This window comes from Artemia sp. Qi Xiang Cuo, chromosome 17, assembly GCF_049724085.1.
Source record: "Artemia sp. Qi Xiang Cuo chromosome 17, ASM4972408v1, whole genome shotgun sequence".
Lineage (NCBI taxonomy): Eukaryota > Metazoa > Arthropoda > Branchiopoda > Anostraca > Artemiidae > Artemia > Artemia sp. Qi Xiang Cuo.
The window spans coordinates 9,252,455-9,278,412 of record NC_142810.1 but is presented as its reverse complement, the minus strand read 5'-3'; the positions used below and the strand labels follow the sequence as shown (position 1 = coordinate 9,278,412).

The window sequence follows — 25,958 nt, the reverse complement described above, 5'->3', positions numbered from 1 at the left end:
TAGTAGTAGTATTGCATGCCAGATCCCACATAGAATTTTCCCTGGGAGACATTCAGGCATTCGAGTTTTTCGGGATGCATCTCAGGCACTAATTCGATATCACGTCATAGTACGTGGCCAAACCACCAGAGCGTTGCATTTGATGACATTTGATATGGTTGGCCGGTTTCCAGTTTCCTAAGGCTACAATGCGAAATAGGTTGAGATGGCTAGGACATCTTCTGCGGATGAAGGATAACAGATTGCCAAGATCGTCTTTGTCGGTCAACCATCTATGACCAAATGAAAACCAGGTCGTCCCAAGAAGGGGTCAGAGGGTGTCGTAAGAAAATATTTAAGGAAAATTAGAATTTCTTGGGAGGATGTAAAGAGGAAGGCTTTGAATAGATTGGGATGGAAGAGCGTTCGTAGCTGTGTTGTCCTTAGGCGGCTTGGTGCTGTAATGCGTTGTTAGTAGTAGCTGGTAGCAGCAGTTTCCAGTTTTACTGTGGATGGTATCATTACTGACTCTCACTGATAACCGGAGCTTCACGATACACCGAAGGCAATTATGATAGAAGACATCCAGACCCCGGACCTCTGAGGTCTTTAAGGGCCAGGTCTCGCAGCCGTACGGCAGTACCAACAACACACAGACGTTTGCCACACATTAGCAAAGATCATAAAAGGTGAAATGAAAATTCTACCTCGAATGAGCAATCTTTTATTTGTTTTGATGTTTTCGATCCGTCAAGGATTAGTCAAGAAAATCTTAGCCATAAGGGACAAAATAAAAATTGAATAAACTCCAAGGATCATACCAGTGTTATAAGCCTTAGCGTAGAAAATCCCTGCAGCTCAATCCCTGTGTACACTGATGTAAAAATTAAAAAACAATTCAGGTTATATTGTATATTTTATGTTCTACTACCACATTATTTACAATGTTCTACTAATACTACTACTACTAACAACTCACCGCAACACCAAGCCGCCTGAGGCCAACACAGCTACGCACGCTCCTCCTCCACCCCAATCTATTCAAAGCCTCCCTTTTTACACCCGCCCACGAGGTTCCCATTTCCTTTAAATCTTTCTTTATGACGTCCTCCCACCCTAGACGGGGAGGACCTGCTTTCCCTTTAGCCCTAGATGGTTGGCCGAAAAGGACAATCTTCAGCAATCTGTCATCCTTCATTCGCATAACATGCCCTAGCAACCTCAACCTTTCTTTCATTATAGCCCTAGAGAGCGGTATTGAACCACGTTTTTCGTACAGCCAATAGTTTCATATACGGTCAGTCAGCCTGGTACCCGAGAAAAATCCGTAAGCAATTTCTCTGGAAAACATTAAGCAAATCTTCATCCGCTTTTCGGAGCGTCCATGCTTCAGAGCCATATTTGACCACTGTCATCACTGTAGCTTCTAATATTCTAATATCGGTTTGCAGACTTATCTTCCTAATCTTTCAGACTTTTTTTAACTGTGAAAAAACACTCTGAGCCTTGGCTATTCTATATTTAACATCTTCACTGCTCCCACCATCTTTACTAATAATACTACCAAGGTAAGTGAAGCTGCCCACCTGATGAATCTTTTCATTACCCAACGTCAGCATTTCATCTTCACATATTCCTAGACTTCGTGACTTAGTCTTCTTAACATTAATTTTCGAACCTATTCTAGCACCCTGAACTCGCAGAACCTCTAAAACTTTATTCATTTTACTCTCACTTTCATCTAGGATGCTTAAATCATCAGCATAATCCAAGTCCAGGAGACTTTTTCCTCGCCATTTGATTCCGTGGTCTCCCATTGCCTTTCCTGTGCTCCTTAAAACTAAGTCCATCAAAATAATCCATACAAAGGGAGATAGAACACAACCCTGCTTAACTCCTGATTTAATACAAAACCAGCTGCTAACCTCATTGCCTACCTTAACCGCAGCAGTGTTATTCTCGTACATAGCACTAATCACTTTAATGTATTTGTCTGGTACACCACACAAGGATAAAACCTTTACTAAAGCTCTTTTATCAACAGAATCGAACGCTTACTCATATTTTACAGAACTGAGGATCAAATGCGTTAGAATACTCAGACACTTGTCAACTATTAACCTGTGAGTGAACAGTGTATCACCGTCTCGCCTACCCTTTCTAAAACCGCACTGTTCTTCTCTTATTACTTTGTCAACGGCACCTCTTAGTGTTTAAAGAGTCATATCACAAAGTAATTTACCACCTAGAGGAATCAGAGCAATCTCTCGATAATTACCACGTTCACTTTTATCACCTTTCTTATAAAGTGGCTTAATTAAGGTTTTCTTAAAATCTGTAGGTATTTCCCCTTTTTCAAAAGCCATATCCTGATAGATGGCTCTCGCGCCGTTGAGGCTGCAAGTCATTCTATCCTAGTTTAACTTGTTCAGTGCCTTGAAATACTCCTCCCTTTGCGATGAAAGTGGTATTAATAAAAACTGTATTAATAGTGCTATTCTTTGTGACTGAGGCTGCTGCTGAAAACTGGATTGATCAATGCAAAAAAGGTACTTTCATTTCTTTTGCTGTTTTGGCGCCATCTGTCATAGCCACACTCGTCACACTAAGAATTTATAAAAATATAGATGACATTCCCTTCGTTCGCAAGCGAACAAGAAGAGGACGCAGAGGTGGCAGAAAGAAATTTAAGATTGACGTGTTAGTCACCTACGGACGATTGGCCAGCCAAAAGCCTAAGCGTGAGAGGTGTTTAGTCTCAATCCCGCGCGTGAGCCTACCGCCCCGGCTGATCCCTGACAACAATGATCCTACCAATGATTTCGGGTCTGATTGTCCTCCAGTATTATCGCCGCAGGTTCTCTCTTGTAAACACCAACTTCCCAACTTCCTTCTGAGCAATGTCCGCTCACTAACGAATAAAGTAGATGAGTTAGATGTCATTCTACGTCAGAATAATATCCATATCGCCGCAATTACCGAAACATGGCAGCTCGACGAAACAAGTGGAAGGATGGCTGGTTACAAGGTTTTCTGAACACTAGAACAGACAGGATTGGCGGAGGTGTTGCCCTGTATGTTCGCGATGATATCCCCTGCAAATATTTAGATAACTTCAATGACCCTAACCATGAAGCGATCTGGGCATTATGCAAGCCAAAACATTTACCACGAGATGTCTCTTGCATCATTATTGCAAGTATCTACTATCCTGAAAGCGCCAAGAACAGACGGCTGTTGGTATCCTACCTTCAGTCTACGTTAGACACATTACGTCAGCGGTATAGCCGCCCGGGCTTCATATTAGCTGGTGACTTCAACCAAACAAAGAAACAATGGCTTGCTAATACGCTGGGTATGTCACAAGTGGTCAAGATACCCACCCATGTGACCGGGAGTACCCTTGACCTTATTCTTACAAACCTTGCTCCATATTACAAAGACGTGTCTTCGAACGGGCCATTGGGCAAATCGGACCATCACACTCTGCTGATGAAGGCAAAAAGTGAAATCAGGAAGCTTAAGAAAATAAGAGTACTCCGGAGACCTATCACGAAGTCTGCTATTAATACGTACGGAATGTGGGTCGGTACTCACTGCTTCAGCGAAGTATACAACGAAAGCGATGTCAACAGGAAAGCAGAAATATTTCAGTCCCTACTCTATGAGAAATACTTAGAAGTTTTCCCGGAAAAGCAATTTGTCGTGAGCGAATCTGACAAGCCCTGGATCACTCCAAAAATAAAACAGCTGATTCGCGAAAAAACCTCTGTAAGGCAGTCAGGTGGTGACGCAACGTCGTTACGATTATTAAGAAACAAAATCGTTAGCCTTTGTCGCGAGGCAAGAAAGTCCTTCGGAAAATCCCTTTTGGACCCTGAAATAAAAAAGGATCCCCGTAAATGGCACCGTCTAGTGAGGCAGATTGCTGGAAAAACAGTATCATCCAGTATCCGTATTCTGAACGATGATGGGTCACTCGTGAGTGCAAATGACGTCAACAATTACTTTACTGACATTTGTACATCCTTTCCTGCCCCAACTAACACTGAAATAGAGAATCTACTGTCAATATGCCCTGACGAAGGTGAAATCGAAATAGTTGAGTATCAAGTTTTCAATGAGCTGAACAAGTTGTGTCCATCCAGTAGCTCTTTTCCTGAAGAGCTACCTATAAGGTTAATACGAGAGTTCTCTCTTTTCCTTGCCAAGCCACTTGGACACATCATCAGCGAATGTTTCGCCCAGTCAACTTTCCCGTCGTGCTGGAAACGCGCATTTGTGCGTGTTATACCGAAGACTAAAACACCCAAATCTTGCAACGAGTTACGACCGATATCAATCACATCTACCTTTGCAAAAGTCACCGAGACATTCATCCTGCGTGAATTGCTCAAGCAAACGCGGGAAAACATAGACCGTTACCAGTATGGCGGCCTCAAAGGTTGCAATACCTCGATATACCTCGTGCGCCTAGTTGACATTATCTTTAAGTGGCTTGACAAGGGCAGTACCTTCATCGACCTAGCTCTCGCCGATTTCAGGAAGGCATTTGACCTGATTTGTCATCTTACGGCAGCAAAAAATATGTGAGCAATGGGCGCACAGAAGCGGTCTCTTGCATTAGTGATGAGCTTCCTTCAGGACAGAATGCAGTGTGTATTTCCATTGTTTGAAGGTGACTTGATCTCATACTGGTCTAAACTTACCTGTGGAGCCCCGCAGGGTACAAGACTTGCTGGTTTCATATTTATCTCCCTCATCAACTTCCTCCTTCAGAATTTCGAAGAGCGACTCAAATTCGTCGACGATTTATCATTTGTCCTCAAATACCTCGTGAGAGAAGGTGTAATCGAACGTCAGTTCAGCGAGACCCTTCTGGCATCCTTCTCTGAGGACTGTGAACGTTACAAGTTGACACTGAATGCAGATAAATCAACGATCCTCAGGTTTTGCCCCTTAAAACGTGATCTGGAATTCCCGCAAGTCCCTTTCCCTATTGTTCCATCTGCAAAAATCCTCGGAGTCACATTATCGATGGACTGCACATTCACCGAACACGTGGAGAAGGTTATTAAGGCTGGCAATGCATCACTTCAGACCCTAGTCCTGATGCGCAGGTTTGGCTGTGACACTCAAAGCCTAAAAAATGCCTATATTACGTATGTGAGACCTCTACTCGAATATGCCGTCGCTGTCTGGGGACCTTTTGTCCAGAGCATCCACTACCTTTGCGATGACCTTGAATCTTTGCAGAAACGAGCTGTTAACATAATCGTTGGTAACAGAAGTGACGACTACAACAAACTCTTGCAAGAACTGAACCTTGAATCTCTCAGCGACAGACGATTATCACTGATCATGTCCCTCGGCAAGTCACTGCTATCTTCGCCCCATCACAGACTGATCCTCCCACCTGATGCTCCTGTTAACCAAAGAACCAGATCCCAGTCGAAGCTACAACCCCTGGTCTGCAGGACCAACCGCTACAAAAACACGTTTGTCCCCTTTTTCGTTGAAGCATACAACAAGACTTAGTGTTATTTGAATTCACGTGTTAGTGTTTTTATAGTGTTCTTTGTATTTTTTTTTTTTTTTCTTCTCATATTGTTGTAAAGACGAAATAAATTAGCCATGGCTACGCTGTTCGATCCTAATAAAACTATGTCTATGTATATGTCTATATTCATAATCTTCAGTAACTTATTTCTAACCTCAGATCCACCATATTTAAGAAACTCATTTACCACCCTATCAGCACCTGGAGTCTTATGATTCTTTAATCCTTTTAGTACTGTTGCTAATTCCTCCTCACAAAACAAAATCTTTCTTCACGTCCAAGGTATCACAAACTCTTTCATCTTCCTCTATATTTTTTCCTGCAACTCTATCTCGGTTTAGCAAATTCTCAAAATGTTCGGCCCATCTCTTTTCGTGTTTAACAAATAAGCCTTCATATCAATATCCGCAAGTTCCAAGATAAAGGCCATTGGAACAGGGCCATAGCGAAATAAAATTATTAGAAAGTCAAAGCTAAGAAATTCTGGTCAAGAAGATGAAAAATCCCCTGATTTCGCAATTTAGACTAGTGTCATAAGCCTTAACTATATAAATTAAGTAATTAATAATAATATAATAATATGTATAATAATAAATAATTTAGCGAAAAAAAATAACTACAGATCAAATCACAGTTTTGGCAGCTAAAGTTCATATGATCCCAACCAATATCTCTTAGTTCCAAGTTCAAGACCACTGTCATAGGCCATAGCCGATTTATTTTATTTTTTATTTTTTTAAGTCAAATCCAAAATATTAAGACCAAAAAGACGAAAAATCACCTGGATTAACGATTAAGACTACTATCATAAGCCTCAACTGAGAAAATAATTGCAGATCGATCCACCTTTTTTGCAGTAAAGGTCATATAATCCTAACCAAAATCGCCACATAATCCCAGCCACATGTAATACCAACCAATATCACCACATAATCCCAGCCACATATAATCACAACCAATATTACCTAGTTCCGAGGTCTAGGCCTTAACCTAAAGAATTTTCCCCTAAAATCACTAAAGAGCCTTAGCCAAAAATTTAGAAAAAACCATCTGGTTCCAAGATCAAGACCATTGTCATAGGCCTTAGCCAAAGAATAACTAAACAGCCTTAGTAAAAAATGAAGATAAAAAATCACCTGGTTCCAAGATTCAGGCCAGTATCATATGCTTTAGCCAAGAAAATCATCGCTGCTCGATCGCCAGCTTCGGCAGCATATGTCATGTAATCCAAACCAATATCTTCATGTTCTAACGTAAATGGTAGATCAATATCTTCAAGTATATTATGCGGCAGTTGGAGGTATATACGGGCAGATGCTATTACAGCTTCTAATACACCACAATCAGCAGCGCGACGAAGATGAAAGAGAGCAGCAGTTTTGTCATATTCATCACCAGGTGAGGAAAAACGACTGAGTTCGTGGTAGCGTGCGAGGTCAAGGTGAATCTGAAATAGAAAGAATTAGATCTTTTGTAAAGATCCGCGTAAAGAACCATCGCCATACTAACGAAAATTTTTAAACACTATTTTGAAAAAAAAAACTCAAGTGTGAAAAAATACCATTTAAAGCTGATTCAAAAACGGTATTTATTGCAAACAAAAAGAAAGAAAAAAAATGTGGTAATTTCAAAAGATGGCCAGAAAACCCTCAAAAATAATGTAGGATCAAAATAAAACTGCACAATCGGAATTGCCATTATCAAAACCACATAGAGGGAAGTTGTTACCCCCCCCCCCCCCCATTCCACACCTTGAACAACAAGGAGAATCACTTTCTTCCATGGGTGGCACTGATGTGTCATCTTTCTTTTCTTTTCTTTTTACTGCTTTTAATCAAGGCTGACGGTGTTGAACTCGAGAAAAAAAGAGGTTAATCTAGGTGATGTCAAGAATCCCAAATTGGGCCTCGGAAATGGGTCCGAAGAAAGCAAATGAAAAAACACAACAATTCAGCCATTTGGATCAACTATAAATTTTGTTTGTGAGGGCATGTGAGATCGTGAATTATCTCAATTCATTTTATTCCTGTATATATATATATAAAAAAAAAAAAAAAAAAAAAAAAAAAAAAAAAAAAAAAAAATAAGACGGGGTAAAACCATATTAACCATTCAACTGTTGGAATGAAACTGGAAATATTTTCACATAATATGACTTAAGTTCTTCATCAAGCCGACGAACTCGAAGTTTTTCAAAAAAACATTTTAGCCGACAAACTCGCAGTAAAAAAAAAAAAAACATAACGAAGCTTTCATAGGAAATTATAAGGAAAAGTTTCATAGAAAACCGATGTACATAACTTTAGGTGGCGTTTCGATATTTGCCTTAATTAGTAAAGAACAAACCAAATCGAATCAGGCAGCGGAGTTACTCAAGAATGAAATCATACCTCAGAAAAGTAACATTTCCAAAGACACGTATATTATATTATATCTTGTTAGAAATTACATTTTATTTTCGATATTATCTTTTGTCAAACAGTTCGTGGTAACGAACTGTAAGTAAGGAGCGACCCGGCTCAATAGTAACCAAAACTCTAAAAAAAGGAATTTTTATACTAATAGATACATCAAAAGAACCGGCTTAGTATGCTGATTTCATAAATATAAGTTTCATTAAGTTCAGTACTCTTCAAAGACTACTCAGTATTACTCTTCGAAAACTCTAAAAACGGAATTTTGATACCAATAGATATAACAAGAGTATCGGCTTATTATGCTATTTAAACTAATAAGTTTCATTAAGTCTGACCGATTAAAGACTACGATCCTGAGAAAATTTGCCTGATTTCCGAAAAAAGGGGGAAACATCCTTTAAAAGTATTACAATCTCAATGAAAATGACATAATCAGATTCAGCGTATTAGAAAACCCAACTGTAGTGGTTTCAAGCTCCTATCTGCAAAAGTATGGATTTTTTTTTGCCACAAGTAGGCCTAAGATCACAGATGCGTGTTTATTTGTTGTTGTTTTTTTTTCCAGGGGTGATCGTATCCACACACTGGTCCTAGAATATTGGGAGAGGGCTCATTTGGACGGAAATTAAAAGTTCTAGTGCCCTTTTTAAGTGACAACCTGGCGCCCTCTCCGCCCCTTTTTTCCCAAAGTTGTCCGATCATAATTTTGAGATAGCCATTTTGTTCATCATAGTTGAAAGGCCCAAAAACTACGCCTTTGGACATAAAACGACCTTCCAGAGTCCCAAGGGAAAGGTCTTTAAGTAATAAAATTTGCCATTTTCTACACATAGTATTTGTTATTGTGAAGTATGTATACCTTTCGGGTGGGGGGGGGAATTTTTGCTGGGGATTTTTCCAAGGGGAATTTTCTATGGGGAGGGAAGTTTCTATGGGGTGAACTTTGCCAGGGGAAATTATACACTGGGCAAATTTGTCAGAATTCCTATACAAAATTCTTTTAAATGTCTTGCTTTCTCTTTTGTGTCTCAGTTTTACGCGTCGAGTTGTTAAGGGTAATTGTCTGGAGTAAATTTTCACCGGGATTGAATTGTCTAAGAGGATATTTCCGTGGGGAGTAGGATTTCTCAGTGGAGGTGGGGCCAGATTTCCCGGCATTACTTAAAAATGATCAGAAATTAAATAAAAAAAAACAAGTTTTTTCAACGGAAAGTAAGGAGCAACATTAAAACTTAAAACGAACAAAAATCATTAAGTGTATGAAGTTTGAATTTTGTCCCAATTCTTTAAGAACGACTCCTGAAGCACGAGGGTTGTTTAATTAGAACAATAGGAAGCTTTTTTAATAGTACTAAACAGCTTTACCGTTAAGAGCGAGGTGTTGATGAGGGGGCACTCCCCTTCATACACGTAACAATTTCTGTTCGTTTTAAATTTTAATGTTGCTCCTTATTTTCAGTAAAAAAAACTTGTTTTGTTCTATTTAACTACTTACAAATAAACGTGTAGATATAAAAAATAGCTTTCCAGATGAGCCCTTAAACATCCCTCAATGGTGTTTCAGCGCCCCACTAGCGGCGACAAAAAAAAACAAGAAGAAAAGGAGATATCACTGCTTCTCATGCGAAAAAGTGATTCTCCTTGTTCCTTAGGATCACAGTATATTAATTATAGGCAGTATAATCTTTCCCTATCTTACCCATTATAAAAACCCGGACCGAGGTGCGAGTGCTCCAGAGAACGTATAAACATAAGCGACATTAGATCTTTTCACGGGTAGACAAGTCAGATTTCTCTTGAACGAGAAACTTGGCTTCAACGTTGGAACACTAAATTTTGAAGAAACTAATTTTAAATTAATATATTCAATACATATATGAAAATCAGTAATTAGTAGTGCAGTGTTATTATTAGATGTTTTTAGGAATTAAAAGTAGGTTTCGAAGTCTCAAGTTGGTTTCAAAGGCATTTTGAGAAAGTTTCGCGCTAATGCAAGAAGAAGTGGGAGGAGCTTTTTGTTCGCACCGAGAATGAAGAACCAGGAATTATCGGCGGTTAACTTACTGCTATATCTTTATACTGTGCTTAGGATGGAGGACTCTAATTCTCCGATCTGGGGTTGGGGTTTTTAGCTATGATGATTCCAACGGTAGAGTTTCATTTCGATTCGACACCATTTTCAAGGGGATTCAAGCTATTTTTTAGAAATTCCCATAAATTTGTTTTCCCAATTAAATTTTACCATTAATATTATTCGAAATAATAATTATCATTCCAGAATCAGCTTAAAATGGCGGTTTTTCCACGCTAAACCTTTTTTTCAAATGCGTTTTTTAATTTCCGGGAAATATGAGCTAGAGTTCATCCTTTACTATATTGCTTCTGACACTGCTACCATGAAAATACTAATAAAACTTAGCCCCCTAAACTACTGTACTACTGTATAGAGTTTTAAGCTAAGATGATTCCAATCGTGTAGTTTTCATTTGGCTCCAACACCATTTTCGAGGGGTTCCAAACTATTTTTCGAAATTCCCATAAATTTGTTTTCGCAATTAAATTTTACCAATTTTTTCGAAGTTTTGACTTTTTTCTTTTTTACCAATTTACCATAATTTACCACTAGCCGAAATAAAAGTTACCATTCCTGAATAAGCTTCAAAGGGAGATTACCACTTGACATTTTTTCTCCCGAAAGTCATTTTCTAATTTTCGGTTACTACGGGCTAGAACTCGTTCTTTACAGATTGCATCTGACGCTGCAACGATGATTTCTAGAATCTTTCAACTTTATTTTTACTTTAACTGGATCCACTTACAATCTTTATGTAGGATTAATTAAAAAAAAACTTTTTCCACACAATAAGCTTTTCAAAGAAAAGTAAAGAACTCAATTAAACCAAAAATGAGCAAAAATAAAATCAAATAATCTACCAAAAGTGAAACTACCACAAATCAGCATCGATAAATAAATGAAACCCAAAACGAACAGAAATTACAATAAATAACCAAGTAAGACTAAGAACAAGCAGGAATTAAGATGACTAGGGCTGATAACCCACATGCCTTCCCAAGGCCAAAACAAAATTTGCACTTTACTGAAAAAATATAAATGTTTTTACTTTTATAACTTTAATAAATCAAATAATTTTAACATTCTGATTACTATATATCAGTATATGTATATTATACTGACAATGCACATTCATTTGTATTTTTTCAGTAAAGTGCAAATTATATGCCTTGGGAAGGCATAGGGGATTTGATGCCCCAGGTCATAAATTACACCCCTTGCCCTGAGGGCTGTGAGAGGGTTGTCATCCTCAAAGACCTAATTTCCAGAACTTTCAACTACGTTAAACAAAATGGATATCTCAAAATTTTGATGGATGTGCTTGGCGAAATGGTGAGCGTGAGAGGGGCGTTAGTTGCTCTCTGATCACTTTCAACTATTAAAAAAGGCACTAGCCTTTTCAATTACCAATCGAACGAGCCCTTTTGAAGTTTCTACGACAAAGCTTTCAATAAAAACCTTATATACCCCCAGGGCGTAACTTACACCCCTTGCCCTGAGGGCTGGGGGGATTGTCATCCTCAAAGATCTAATTTCCAGAACTTTCAACAATGTTAAAGAAAATTGCTATCTCAAAATTTTGATTGGATATGTTTGGGGGTGGGCGTGAGAGGGGGGTTAGATGCCCTCCAATCACTTCCAACTATTAAGAAGGGCACTAGTCCTTTCAATTTCCAATCGAATGAGTCCTTTTTGAAGTTTCTACGACAACGCTTTCTACAGAAACCTTATATGCCACAGGGCATAACTTACAATCCTTGCCCTGAGGGCTGTGAGGGGAATGTCATCCTCAAAGACAAAATTTCCGGACCTTTCAACTATGTTGAACAAAATGACTATATAAAAATTTTGATTGGATGTGTTTCGGGAAATGGTGGCGTGGTGGTGGGGTTATTTGCCGTCCAATCACTTTTTACTATTAAAAAGGGCACTAGCCGTTTCAATTTACAATCGAATTATTCCTTTTTGAAATTTCTATGACAATGCTTTAACGGCTATCTCAGAATTTTGATTGGGTGTGTTTGGGGAAATGGTGGATGTAAGAGGGGTGTTAGTTATCCTCCAATCACTTTCGACTATCAAAAAGGACACAAGCCCTTTGAGTTTCCAATCGAATGAGCCCTTTTCCAAGTTTCTACGACAAAGCTTTCAATTAAAACCTTATATGCCCCCAGGGCATAACTTACAACCCTTATCCCGAGGGCTGTGAGGGGAGTGTCATTCTCTTAGATATAGTTTCCGGACCTTTCAGGCACTTTGAACAAAACGGCTATCTCAAAATTTTAATTGGATGTGTTTGGATAAATGGTGGGTGAGGAAGGGTTGTTAGTTGCCTTCCAATCACTTTCGACTATTAAAAAGGGCAAAATCCATTTCAATTTCCAATCAAATGAGCCCTTTTTAAAGTTTCTACGACAACACTTTCTATAAAAAAAAACTTTATATGCCCCCACGGCATAACTTACAACCCTTGCCATGAGGGCTGTGGGGGGTTATCATCTTCTAAGAGCTAACTTCCAGAACTTTCATCTACGTTGAACAAAACGGCTATCTCAAAATTTTGATTGGATGTGTTTGGGGAAATGGTAGGCGTGAGAGGAGGGTTAGTTGCCCTTCAATTATTTTTGACTATTAAAAAGGCCACTAGCCCTTTGAATTTCCAAATGAATGAGCCTTTTTTGAAGTTTCTACGACAACGCTTTCTATAAAAAATATGCCCCTGAGGCATAACTTACAACCCTTGCTCTGAGGGCTGTGGGAGTGTGTCTCTCCACAAAAACATAATTTCTATCCAGAAATCAACTACGCTGAACAAAACGGGTATCTCAAAATTTTGATTGAATGTGTTTGGGGAAATGGTGGGCGTGGAAGGGGTGTTAGTTGCCTTCCAATCAATTTCGACGATTAAAAAGGGCAAAAGCCACTCCAATTTCCAATTGAATGAGTCCTTTTCGAAGTTTCAAGACAATTCCTGCGATACGAAGTGCCCCGGTCTAAAACCAAGAAACCAAAAAAAAAAAAAAAATAATACACTGTGCCAACATCTTGCTTTACTTAGGCAGCGCTATTGCCCTGCCTATGAAATACGCATCGCTTTTCGAAGTTTAACTAAGTTACAGAAGGAGAACGAACACAACTACATGGGTCATTTTAGGCAGCAAAACACTCGCTACTTTTGCTCCATTTTGGATTTGATAAGGAAAGGAAATGTATAGAATACGGCATTGGACTTTACAGTCCCTACCAACGGTGCTGATCTTCGTTTCACGGCCCTTCAGCCACGAAGTGCAATGGGGGGTGGGGGCCAGTCATCCTGTTTACCTTCCCAGATTTCTCAAGGTTTCCATTTAGAGCTGGATCGACTCTAGTTGAGCTTAAAGTCACCCCAAAGACCCCCATTGCAAAACAGCGACACCAGGACTCAAACCTCTGTCCTCGCAGTAAAAGAATTTAAAGTCTAGCGGGCTAGCCACTTGGCTAAGACAGTATTAGAAGAGAAGGAAAGGTAACATTCTTATTTTTGAAAAAGACAAGTCAAGGTGGGGTGAATTCGCGATTTAGAGCCAAAGAACTGGCAGATTCAGAGAAATCATTTTTTAGGAAGATCTAAAGCTGTACAAAGTCCTAAGCCTAGCACTGCACCATAGAGCTGTTTTCCTGTAGGTTTTTCCTGTAGGGTTTCCTGATGTTTGCATTTACATATTTGAGTGTTGTTGCTTATTGGTTTGTAATATTTGTTCCTTTTGCCATGGCCCTTTTTGACTTTTGTATCAATCAATTGTTACCATTATGTTATTTTTTATTAGGCCTATTATTACATTGATCACTGAAGTAAAAAATGAAAACTGAAGAGGAACAGGATATACCAGGAAAAGAAAACTGAAGTAAAAAAAAATTAGAACCGAAAACGGGAACAGGATAGAACAGAAATATAAAAACTGAAGTAAAGAGTAAGACTTTACATTATATTTTTTCTAATTTATCGATGAACAAAACAAACAAAATGTTTCAAAAATACATACTAAATAAATCTATCATCCCTCATCCTTAACCATTAATCCACCATCTTCACCATTCTTCTGGGCCCCCGAAGAACCTGACTGAAGTGACAATCCGGGTTGTCTGAAGGGACAATCCGTTAAAAGTTAAAAAAGAAATGTGCTCTCATCCAAAATAACAATGTACATCAATTAATATTGGTTTATTGTTTAAATCATTTCAATTCTTCCTTCTCCTCCAATCCCCCACAAAAATAAAAAATTACAAATCATAATAATAATGGTCCTTCGACAGTCCTAAAAAAGGAGATAAACTCCTGTAACAGAAATAAAACTAGAATTATCATATAAATTATCCTTTATCAATGGTTACATTTATTTAAATCGTTCCTCAATCCTTCATCCTTTCTGCGGACGAAGGATGACTGATAGACAAAAGTTTTTCCTTATCGGCCAACCGTCTAGGGCCAAACAAAAAGCAGATCGTCGCAGAATGGGGTGGAAGAATGTCGCAAGGAATGATTTAAGGGAAATAGAAGCTTGCTGGGAGGGTGTAAAGAGGGAGGCTCTGAGTAGATTGGGATGGAGGAGGAGCGTGTGTAGCCGTATTGGCCATAGGCGGCTTGGTGCTGCAGTGAATAGTTAGTAGTAGTACTTTACCTGGTCATCAAGTTGAAATAACGCAGCAATGGGTATAATTCTTAAAAGCACCTGTGATATGCCTTAGTGACGCCTTCACAATGAACAACTGACTCGATTTTGAAAGTAACTAATTAAAAAAAAAGTTTTTCTGAAGAAAGTAAAGAGCGAAAGTTGGAACTTAAAAAGATCAAAATTACTGCTTCACACTTATGTATCATATTTTAGAAAAACTGTTTCAAACAAACTGGCTCTAGATATTTCCCTATATTTGTATAGGGATACACAAGTACTTTATTGAAAACCCAAAACCGACACAACAAGACTGGAATAGAAACAAGAAAATTCTTAATTGGCCTGCAGGAAATAACAGATCAATTCACACAGCTCCCAATCGTCTTTTACAGGCCATGAAATCAATAAATTGTAAGAAACGATTTAAACTATAGAAATTTAAGAAAGCTCAGTTTTCAGCAAAGCGTTAGGTGGAGGGGGGATTAAAGTTTCCTGAATATGGTTTTTCGACAATGACGATTCCAAAGGTGTACTTTTCGTTTCTTTTTTAGATACCAACTCCTCTCAGTGACGACAAATTTTAATTTCAAAATTCATTTTATTTTAACTTTAGACGTCACCTACTCTTTTTTCTAATATTAATTAGCAGCCCAACTGGATACACTTCAAGTCTCCTTATACTACCAAAAAACTTTCCAATATAAAATCTTGCCATTCCCGTGGAAAAGGGCGTCCTCCCCCAACAGCTTTTCACACGGTAGCTATTTCGTACCATATCTCAAAACTTTTCCGGATGGTGGCCCTACATGTCTCTTAAAAAAATAATAATAAAACAAAAAGTACTTTATGTTTTGATACGACGCCATTTTTGTAGAATTTTTAATGGTACATATTTCATTTCTCTCCGACACAATTTTCGAGGCGTTTCAGGCTCTCAAAAATTCCTCTAATTTTTTTTTCAAAATAATATTTTACTATTAACATCAATCGAAATAATAACTATCATTCCTGAATAAGTTACAAATGACAATTTTCTCTCACTAAGCAGTTTTTGAAAAAAATGTATTTTAAAACTTTTGGTTACTATGGACCATGGTTCACTCTTTACTAGGTTGCAGCTATCGCAGCAACCATAAAAAATGCACGAAAAATGTTAAATTTAAGATGGGCAAAATATCATACGTGACATTAATCCTTAATATATTCTCTGGCAACCATCCCCCCTCTCTACAATGAAGAGAAAACAGGGGAGAGTCTCAGTGGGAAGTCTCGACAATAACGACTATTAAGTCGAAGAATGGCAACCATTTTTTTCAACTGGGTACAACCTCTGCTGTGCTAGGATATCAACATAAGCAAGCTGATAGAAACACAGCAGATGAAGCCATTCATGCATGTGCATAGCGGGTGGGGTCATTCCAATGCTCCATCTGCCAACAATCTCAAGATTTGTGCAATTTTCTCATAATTTTGTTTGAATTTAATTCAAGTTTTCTCTTTTTGTTTGTACATGCCTGGTATTTCTGACTAATTTGATCTTTATTTTGGGTTATTACAATGAACAACTGATTCGATTTGAGAAAGTAACTAATTAAGCAAAGGTTTTTCTGAAGAAAGCAAAGAGCGAGCCGTGTCCTATTTATGAATTGATGTGTCATCGGCCTAAATTTCTCAAAATCAAGTCTTATGCGACGATGGTTCACGTACCTTCAAACGGCAAGTGATAAGAAGATAATATTTATAACATAAAAACAGCAATTACAAGCCCAAATAGGCCGAATTCACACTTTAGCGTCAATAAAAAAAAAAAAAAAGAACCAAAACAAACAACAAGCAAGTTAAAAATGGCAGGTCGGGAAAACAAAATAAAAAAATATATATATAAAAAGGTCAATATCAATCAGTAAAAATGTCAAAAACTATTTGAACTCGTAAAATTTAAAGTTCAATGTCAATCAGAAAAATGTCAAATAATTAAAATTCGTAGAATTAAAAAGGGAATAAAATAATCAAAACAAAAGGACAATTTAGTTTTGCTAACAGGAAGTAGAAGGCTTAAAATTTGCAAAATGAGCATTAAAATTATAGGATAAAAAGGGAGTGTTGGGGGAGAGGGTGAGGAGATTAACTGATTGAATATAACAAACATGATAAGAAAAAGGCTGGACGTAAGTCACTTTAATTGACTTACGTCAAGTACTTTAAATAGTACGTTAATTAGTAACGCACTTTAAGTCACTTCACTTCTTCTCCTTTATGGAAATCAAAGGAACTTTATTATAGAAGCTGATAAAATTTAGGTAGGTTAGCGAGTACGGCTAGCACCCAATGAGCCTTTTTTTTACCAATACGGTTCAAGCAACCATTTATGCTTTCATTTTTCCAAGCATATGGGACAATATGACGCAAAGTTGGGGAAAAAGATATCACAAGGATATCGAATGGGATATCGCGAAGTTGGGGAAAACGTCTATTATATAAGGGAAACCTTTTTAACCACGATTAAATAATATTTAGTGAATACATTATACATTTTTCTTAGCTAGAATTAGTAAAGCACAAACCACGGGGAATCAGTAGATAGAGTCACTCAAGCATGACATCATACCCCAGAGAAGCAACTTGTCAATACACGTATTATATTATCTTGTCAAATTATTTTGTGTCCAAGGTGGCCGCCCAAAAAAAGACACAAAAGTCCTTGGTACTGGGCGACCACTTATATCTTTCTTAACAAACAAACAAAAAAAAATCAACCAAATTATAACTAATCTCTCTCATGAAAATAAAAATAAAGATGCAAAAAAGAATAATAATAATAATAATAACCAAAAACAAAACTTCTATGGACCAAGCCCAAAAAGAATTTCATTTTACTCTTAAATAGACAAAGGTGCCCCGCCACCCGATTGCTCTCCGGAAGAAGGTTTCAACCTTTAGGACCTAGAAATTTAACAGATCTGCCAAAAAAATTGCATTTTATTTAAATACTATGTTTAGCTAATTACAAAAGGCACTGGATATAGCAATTTCCTTTCAAATGAGCCTTTAAACATCTCTATGATATTTCAGTGCCTCACTAGCGGCAAAAAAAAAAGAGACACGTCATTAATTCCAATAAAGTGATTGTTCGTATTCCTCAAGATTGGGAGTTGTAATTCTCCTAAATGAGGTTTTCGGCTATGGTGATTCCAATGGTGCGGTTTTCATTTCGACCCGACACAATTTTTGCGGGGTATCAGGCTACTTTTCGAAATTACCATAAATTTGTTTCCACAATAAATATTTACTATTAATATTTGCAAAAATTTTCCTTAACATTCTTGAACCATCTTCAAATGGCGATTCTTCCACACTTAATAGTTCTTGTTCAAGACTCCGTTTTTAAATTTTCGGTTACTATGGGCTAGAATAGGTTCTTTACTAGGTAGGAGCAGATCCTGCAACAATGTTTATGGTTACAGCGGTAGCTCCAACCTAGTAAAGAACAAACCACGGCCTACAATGACCAGAAATTAAAAACTTTTTTCGATCCAGCGCAATTTCTGTGGGATTTCAGGCTACTTTTCGAAGCTGTCATAAATTTGTTTCCGCAATAAACTTGTACCGTTAATATCAGTCGAAATAATAGTTATAATTCCTGAACCAACAACTGCATAGCTGCAATGCAGCTGTGTTTGTCGCATGTTCCATTGCGGTGCAATGGAACATGCCAAGTTGCTACTGACTTATATAACAATGTAAATAAAGCAAAAACATGATTACTGGGGAAAAGCTGGAAACGAAGCTTTTTTTGGTTTATATGATGTCATGCAAAATTATACAAGCCGATTGATGGATTCTAACAGCTAAAGCAAAAGGCTTAAGAAAAATGTCCAAGGTAATGATGAACAAAAATTAAACACAACGAGATCTACGGCTAAAAGACATGCGACAACGAAAATCCTGACTTATCAAAAGTGAAAATGATGGACAACAAAATCTTCAGTTAGAAGACAAGCGACAGCAAGGATCACATCAAATGGTAAACGAAAATGACATGCAGCTAAATCTGCGGTTAGTTGAAAAGCAGTAGCGGGAATCACAACGAATCCCAGGACAATACAAACTCTATGATATGTATGATTCTGAGAAGGATAAACAGTGAGGAGGAATTGAATTTACACTAGAATTTCCTACTTCCGATGATATTACTGATTTGCCACCTTATGAATTAAAACTAAAAAATACCACGATAATTATGCTAAAACGTAGTTCAAGAACCGTATATATGCAAGCCTGCCACATGATGACGTACAGAAATTTTAGTCTCAAATCTAGTTTTAAGTTTAATTTTAATTAAAGGAAAATCTAAATTGTCCATATTGCTCAAAATTATTTCAAAAACTTACAAGAGCATAATTTTGCTGACGCTGGGATGACTTTAGTTTCAAAGTGAGTTTCCTTTCAAGTCCCTAAAACACATTTTGAGAAACTAATAAAGATTTGAGCGACGGCAGAGCCGTTTCTTCTTGAAATGATAACTTCATTTTTACTTAGAAAAATGTTTATTCGATTAAGCATACATAGCGCAATACTAGAAAATGTCAAAATGGGAAAACAAAGGGCTTACATTAAAATATATACTAACCCGTTACTCAAGACAGGAAACGGTTGCACCCTTAGTCAACAAAGGTACAATTACTCAACAGAGGAAGCCAGCCCTGTTCCTCTGTTTGAAACTAGCTCTGATGAAACTAGCTTTGTGTTGCATTGGAATTTTCAATCTATTTTAGAAGTAAGTCAAACGACCAAGTTTGATTTGGTTGTGAAGCGGACAAGAACAGGGAGATGGAAAAATGATGAAATTGGTCATAGCTCATTTCACTTAAGCGATCAGACATTCCGTATGGAAGAAATTAATTCTCTCCCGTTAAAAGGTGTTACCAGAATTCCCTCGGAATCAAATGCTATTTACATCGTGGACACCGGAAGACTAAACATTAAAGTAGAATCACTAGAACCGGCAAAAAGGAATTGTATCAAAAAGTTCTACGTGGGCCTAGAAAATCGTTTAAAAAATGACGATGACGAAAATGACAAAAATGACAATGACGAAAATGACAAAAATGACAACGACGAGGCATTAGGACAACAATTGGAAAGAGTAATGAACATAGAATCGGAAGCAGGTGACGAACGTTCCATAGATGAGGCTGATTTCGAGGCTGATTTCATAGATGAAGCATCAGGACAACAATCAGAAAGAAGCACGAATAATACAGAATCACAAGCTGGTGAAAAACGTTCCGAAATTGACGACAATACCGACGCTGGACTGGGAGTAAAATTAGAAATAACCACGGACGCGAAAATAGAATCCCAAACAGGTGACGAACGTTCTAAAAATGTCAATGATGTTGACACAGGATCGAGAGAACAGTCAGAAACAAACACGAATAATACAGAATCACAAGCTGGTGAAAAACGTTTCGAAATTGACGACAATACCGACGCTGGACTGGGAGTAAAATTAGAAATAACCACGGACGCAAAAATAGAATCCCAAACAGGTGACGAAAGTTCTAAAAATGTCAATGATGTTGTCACAAGATCGAGAGAACAGTCAGAAACAAGGACGAATAATACAGAATCACAAGCTGGTGAAAAACGTTTCGAAAATGACGAAAACATCGACGCAGGACTGGGAGAAAAATTAGAAAATACAACAAATACGGAAACAGAACCACAAGCAGGTGACAAACGTTATAAAAATGTCAATGATGTTGTCCCGATCGATCGGGACAACAAGCGTTCGAAAAATATTTTTAGCGTTCTAAAAAGGATGATGACATCGAAGAATCGGGACAACAATTAGTTACAATCACGAAATTGCTTACAGGTGTTGACTCCTAATCGCCACTGCATAAAACGTTATCATAAATCGTTGTCATAATAAAACGTTTTATCCTTTTTAGTCTCAGTTGAACGCAAATAAACTTTCTATCGTTTTACCTTACCTAGAAGTATGATTAAAAACTAAAGGTCAAAAACTAAACTATAAGCCAGCAAAAACTAAACTAAGGCTAAAGTGCACTATTGTCCTTGAGACAGGTTCAGGACCCTCCCAGAGCTCCGTTCGATTTTGTGCTCCGTACGTTAACTACGTGATTTGTGAGACCGCAATAGGTAAAGTTGTGTTTTTGTTGCGCGTCTCAATTTTTGACTTGATTATAAACTGAAGTATCAAACCGTGCGAACGAGCTGGGTAAAAGAAAAGATTAACCAGCGTCATTGGTAACCAGGACCCTAAAAAACATCATCATGACGACAATATCATGGTTGCATCAGCAGAACCAACCTAGTAAAGAGCATTACAAAAAAACTTGCTTTTTATTGAGATGCTAAATATAAACCCTATCGGTAATAATATGAAGTCAACTCAGAATGGCCTGATTCCGTTGTGAAGACCTGTTAGACATATAGTACTTTAGATTTTTTAAAGCACATAATAACCGTAGCATTTGTTCACAGTTGTATAATGCGTTAGTAGCCCTCCCCCATGTGCTAGCACTTTGACCTTTTGGATTTTTTTTTTACAGATCATTATCGTTTCAACCGAGTAAACAACGAACCATGGCACATAGTAGCCAAAACAAAGAACAAGTTTTAAAAAACTGGCTAGTGATAAAATTTCAATTTGTAGGTGATTCAGGAATGACAACTATTATCTCGATTAGTCTTATTTGTAAAATGTTCTTTCGAAAATAAATTTACGGGAATTTTAATCAATAGCCTGAAATCTTTTAAAATGGCGTCGCGTAGAAACAAATAGTATCAAACAATTCGTGGTAACGAACTGTATAGTAAGAGCGACTCGTTTCAATAGTAACCGAAACTAAAAAAAACGGAATTTTAATATCAATAGATACACCAAAAAATCGAATTTTTATACTGATTTCAAATATTTAAGTTTCATCAAGTTTAGCTTTACTTATAAAACGTTACGAGCCAAAATTTGCCCTATTTTCAAAAAAAGGGGAAAACACCCTCTAAAAGTCATATAATCCTAATGAAAATCCCACCATTAGTTTCAGCGTATCAGAGAACCTTACTGTAGAGGTTTCAAGCTCCTATTTGCAAAAATGTGGAATCTGGTATTTTTTGCCAGAAGAAAGATCACGGATGCGTGTTTATTTGTTTTTTTTTTCAGGGATGATCGTATCGACCCAGTGGCCCTAGAATGTTGCGAGAGGGCTCAATCAAACGGAAATTAAACGTTCTAGTGCTTTTTTTAATAAAAAAAAAAAATAAAAAATAGAATCACTTTTTACAGAAAAACTGCATTTTTGATGTCTTTTCATACTGCAGTCTTTCCATAGATATTTGATTTTTGAAGCAATCAAACAGCTCTTGGTAACAAACTGTATAGTAAGAGCGAATCGTCTCAATAGTAACCGAAACTTTAAAAAACGGAATGCCATTAGAATCGTCATTGCCAAAAACCCTGTACAGGAAGCTTAAAGCCCCCTGGATTGAATAACAGGGAAAATAAGTTTTTTCAAGGGCGGTACTGATATTTTCTCTTTCTTTCTGTTTTTCCTTCTTCACTGTCATGGTTGCAGAGGTAGCTGCAACCTAGTAAAGGACAAACCACACCCCGTAGTAACCAACAATTCCAAAAAGGTGTTTAAAAAAACTGGCTAGCGAAAGAAAATTACCATTTCTAGCTGATTTAGGAATGGTAACTATTATCTGCATTAGTCTTAATAGTAAAATGTTATTTTGAAAACACATACAGAATTTAGAAAAATAGCCTGAAACCCTTAAAACGGCGTTGGATCGAAACAAAAGTACACCATTAGAATTGCCATCACCGATAAGCCTGTACAGAAAACCTAACAGTCTCCTGGCTTGAACAAAAAGGAAAACCCCTTTTTTGCATGGGTAGCACTGATGTATCCTATTTTTATTTTTTTTATTTTTTTTTTCACTGCTAGTGGGATACTGGAACATAATAGAGAGGTGTTCAAGGACTCATTATAAAGGAAACTGCTACGTCTACGTAATTTTGTAAATAACAAAACACAATATTTAAAATAAAATTAATTGTTTTGCAATGAAAAAACAACAAAAAACAGCATCTTTGTATACTAGATGATGAATGACGTCATAATCATAGGTTACAACCATAAATGACGCAATAGAAAAAGTATATTGTGACGTTAGTTGCAACTGGGATTCGTTCTTTACTGCATTCAGGTGAAAAAAACCGGAGGCTTTTTAGCTGGATGTGATATATACTGGAGATAAATTTTTAACAAAAAAACAGTTTTTTCATTTTACAACATGATGCTTGATGAACTTCATAATCGCAGGTTTCAAATGTGATTAAATAAAAAAACAAGATTTTCATCTGAAAGTAAGGAGCAACAATAAAACTTAAAACGAAAAGAAATCATTAAGTATATGAGGGGGTTTGCCCCATCCTTAATACCTCGCTCTTTATGCTGAAGTTTGACTTTTTGTCCCAATTCTCTAAGAATGACTCCTGAAGTACAAGGCCCGTTTAATTAGAATAATAAGCTTGTTTAAACGTTCTAAAAAAAAAAATTGGCGTAAAGTGCAAGGTATTGAGGAGGGTCCAACTCCCCTTACATATATAATAATTTCTGTATGTTTAAAGTTTTAATGTTGCTCCTTACATTCAGTTGAAAAAGTTGTTTAATTTTATTTAAATTCTAGTTATTTTTAAATAATCCCGGAAAATCTGGCTCCCACTCCATGGAAATTCCCTTCCCCCAAGAACAATTCCTCCATAGAAAGATCATCCCACCTACCCCCCCCCCCTGCCAGAAAATCCCCCCCCAAAGAAACAAAATATCTGTATACTTCCCAAAAACGAATACTATATGTAAAAAAATGGGCAAAATTCACAGCTTACAGCCCTTCCCCTGGGGGCTGTGAGGGGTCAAGTCATCCTGAAAGACTCAGTTATTAGGTCTTACGAATATGCTGAACAAAACAGCAATCTCAAAAGTTTGATCGGACGACTATGGGGAAAAAGGGGCATGGAAGGGGGATAGCTGCCCTCCAATATTTTTGGTCACTTAAAAAGAGCGCTAGAACTTTTGATTTCGCATCAAATGAGCTCTCTCCCGATCTTCTAGGATTACTGGTTCGATAAATCCCTCCTAGGAAAAATATAAAAAAAAACGAATAAACACGCATTTTTGTATATAGGAGTTTGAAACCTCTACAGTATGCCAATGAGAGGTACCCGTATGTCAAACAATCACAGTCTAAAAACGAACTGTCATTTATCCTTTACAAGAAACAGATATATTTAGTGATAAGAAGCGTATTAGATCTTTTTTCTATTAGTACGCAAAGTATATTTGGTGTATCACCTTGAACAGGTAATACTTGAACCTCAGCTAATATAATCTGTCTCGCCCTTTTGTGATTGTTAGGAACAAGAGCGCCGATTCACTTGGAAATTATACTATCATACCCAGTAAGTCAAAAAAGTTCCCTTGTAGGGTTCAAGTTCCTAGATGCAAAACACGAAACTTTGCAAAGAAGCGTATATTCCTGCCATTTGTACCACAAAACGAACTTACATGCTTGAACAGGGCCTGCCTTTTTTTGCTACTAGTTCTTTTTCCTGAAGGAGAAAACCCAAAGGAGTCGAAACACCATCCTAGTCTTCCTCGGGAATTTATTTTACATCATAAAATAGCAGGAACCGTAACTTTTGCAACTTTTCTCCCTTTTATTTACTCACTTTAACAACTTTTGACCCCTAAAAACAAAACCCCCTTATATACACACACACATATATATATATATATATATATATATATATATATATATATATATATATATATATATATATATATATATATATATATATATAAATGTATATATATATATATATATATATATATATATATATATATATATATATATATATATAATGTATAGGGACATAACTGGCAAATCTTGTCATGGAGTTGTACGTTTTTTTTTATTGTTACAATGAAAATATCCTTTTTCCGTATTTTCATTGAAAAAAATCGAAAATCATCGAAATTGTCCCCTTCATTTTGAAAAATATATTTTATATATTTTATATAATACCTTCAATAATTTCAACAGTCCCTATACAAAATGCAGAAAAATAAAACAAACTACTGAACTAAGACATCAATAGTATCGAATAAAAGCAAGCTTATGAGGATCTTTTCAAAAAGTATTGATAATACCTTCAATAGTTTCAAAAGTCCTTATACAAAACATAGAAAAATAAAACAAACTACTGAACCCCCCTTATATATAACCCCTTATATATATAATATATATATATATATATATATATATATATATATATATATATATATATATATATATATATATATATATATATATATATATATATATATATAGGGGGTTTTGTTTTTAGGGGTCAAAAGTTGTTAAAGTGGGTAAATAAAAGGGAGAAAAGTGGCAAAAGTTATGTTTCCTGCTATTTTATGGTGTAAAAGGAAAAACAAATTCCCGAGGAAGACTAGGATGGTGTTTCGACTCTTTTTTATATTTTGTAAATAAATTTATTTTTATTACCACTAAAAAGCCATAAATGCTTTCATCCCAAAACACCTCATAATTAACTCAAATCAAAATTAACTCAGAACGAGCAGTATAATTTGCTTCCTGAGGACGCTTCCCTGAAAAGTACCTGATGATTCCTTCACAAGAACGTTCAAAAGACAGTCACAGCCTCAAAAAAGAATGAGGCAAAGGACTAGCGGCATATGGATACAATAAAGTATCTAGCATCTTGAATCTGGGTATTGGCTAATTTCTCTAAGGCACTTTGTCTAAGTCTGCAGTAAATAAATACAGAATTTATTGCATAATTCAATGCTACATAACTTTGTAGCATTTGTCAAACTGGGACATAACTGGGACATAACACATAACGTCTTTGTCAAACTGGAATTATAGCTCAGCCCCTTAAAATCAGCACGTTTTATTAATTATTTTATTAATTAATAAAGAAAAGTTCGAATTAGAATAAAATTCTTTTAATAGACAGTGTTTCACAAACAGTGACAGAAATTCACAAAAAAATACCAGATATTTTAGTCACATATGCAGTGACAGTCATCAGTAGTAAAACAACTGATGACTACTGGTATCTGGTATTTTTTTGTGAATTTCTATCACTGTTTGTGAAACACTGTCTATTAAAAGGATTTTATCCCTATTTGAACTTTTATTTGTCGTCAAGA

General features: G+C 36.8%; 1 protein-coding gene across 1 annotated transcript in view; it reads right to left on the bottom strand.

Annotated features, from left to right (window-relative positions):
- LOC148941864 (eukaryotic elongation factor 2 kinase-like) overlaps positions 1-25,958 on the bottom strand; it is a 121,213-nt gene that overhangs the window by 12,901 nt on the left and 82,354 nt on the right. Inside the window, exon 13 of the mRNA XM_089103160.1 lies at positions 6,676-6,986. Coding sequence (XP_088959286.1) covers positions 6,676-6,986 — 311 coding nt within the window. The remainder of the gene's footprint in view (positions 1-6,675; positions 6,987-25,958) is intronic.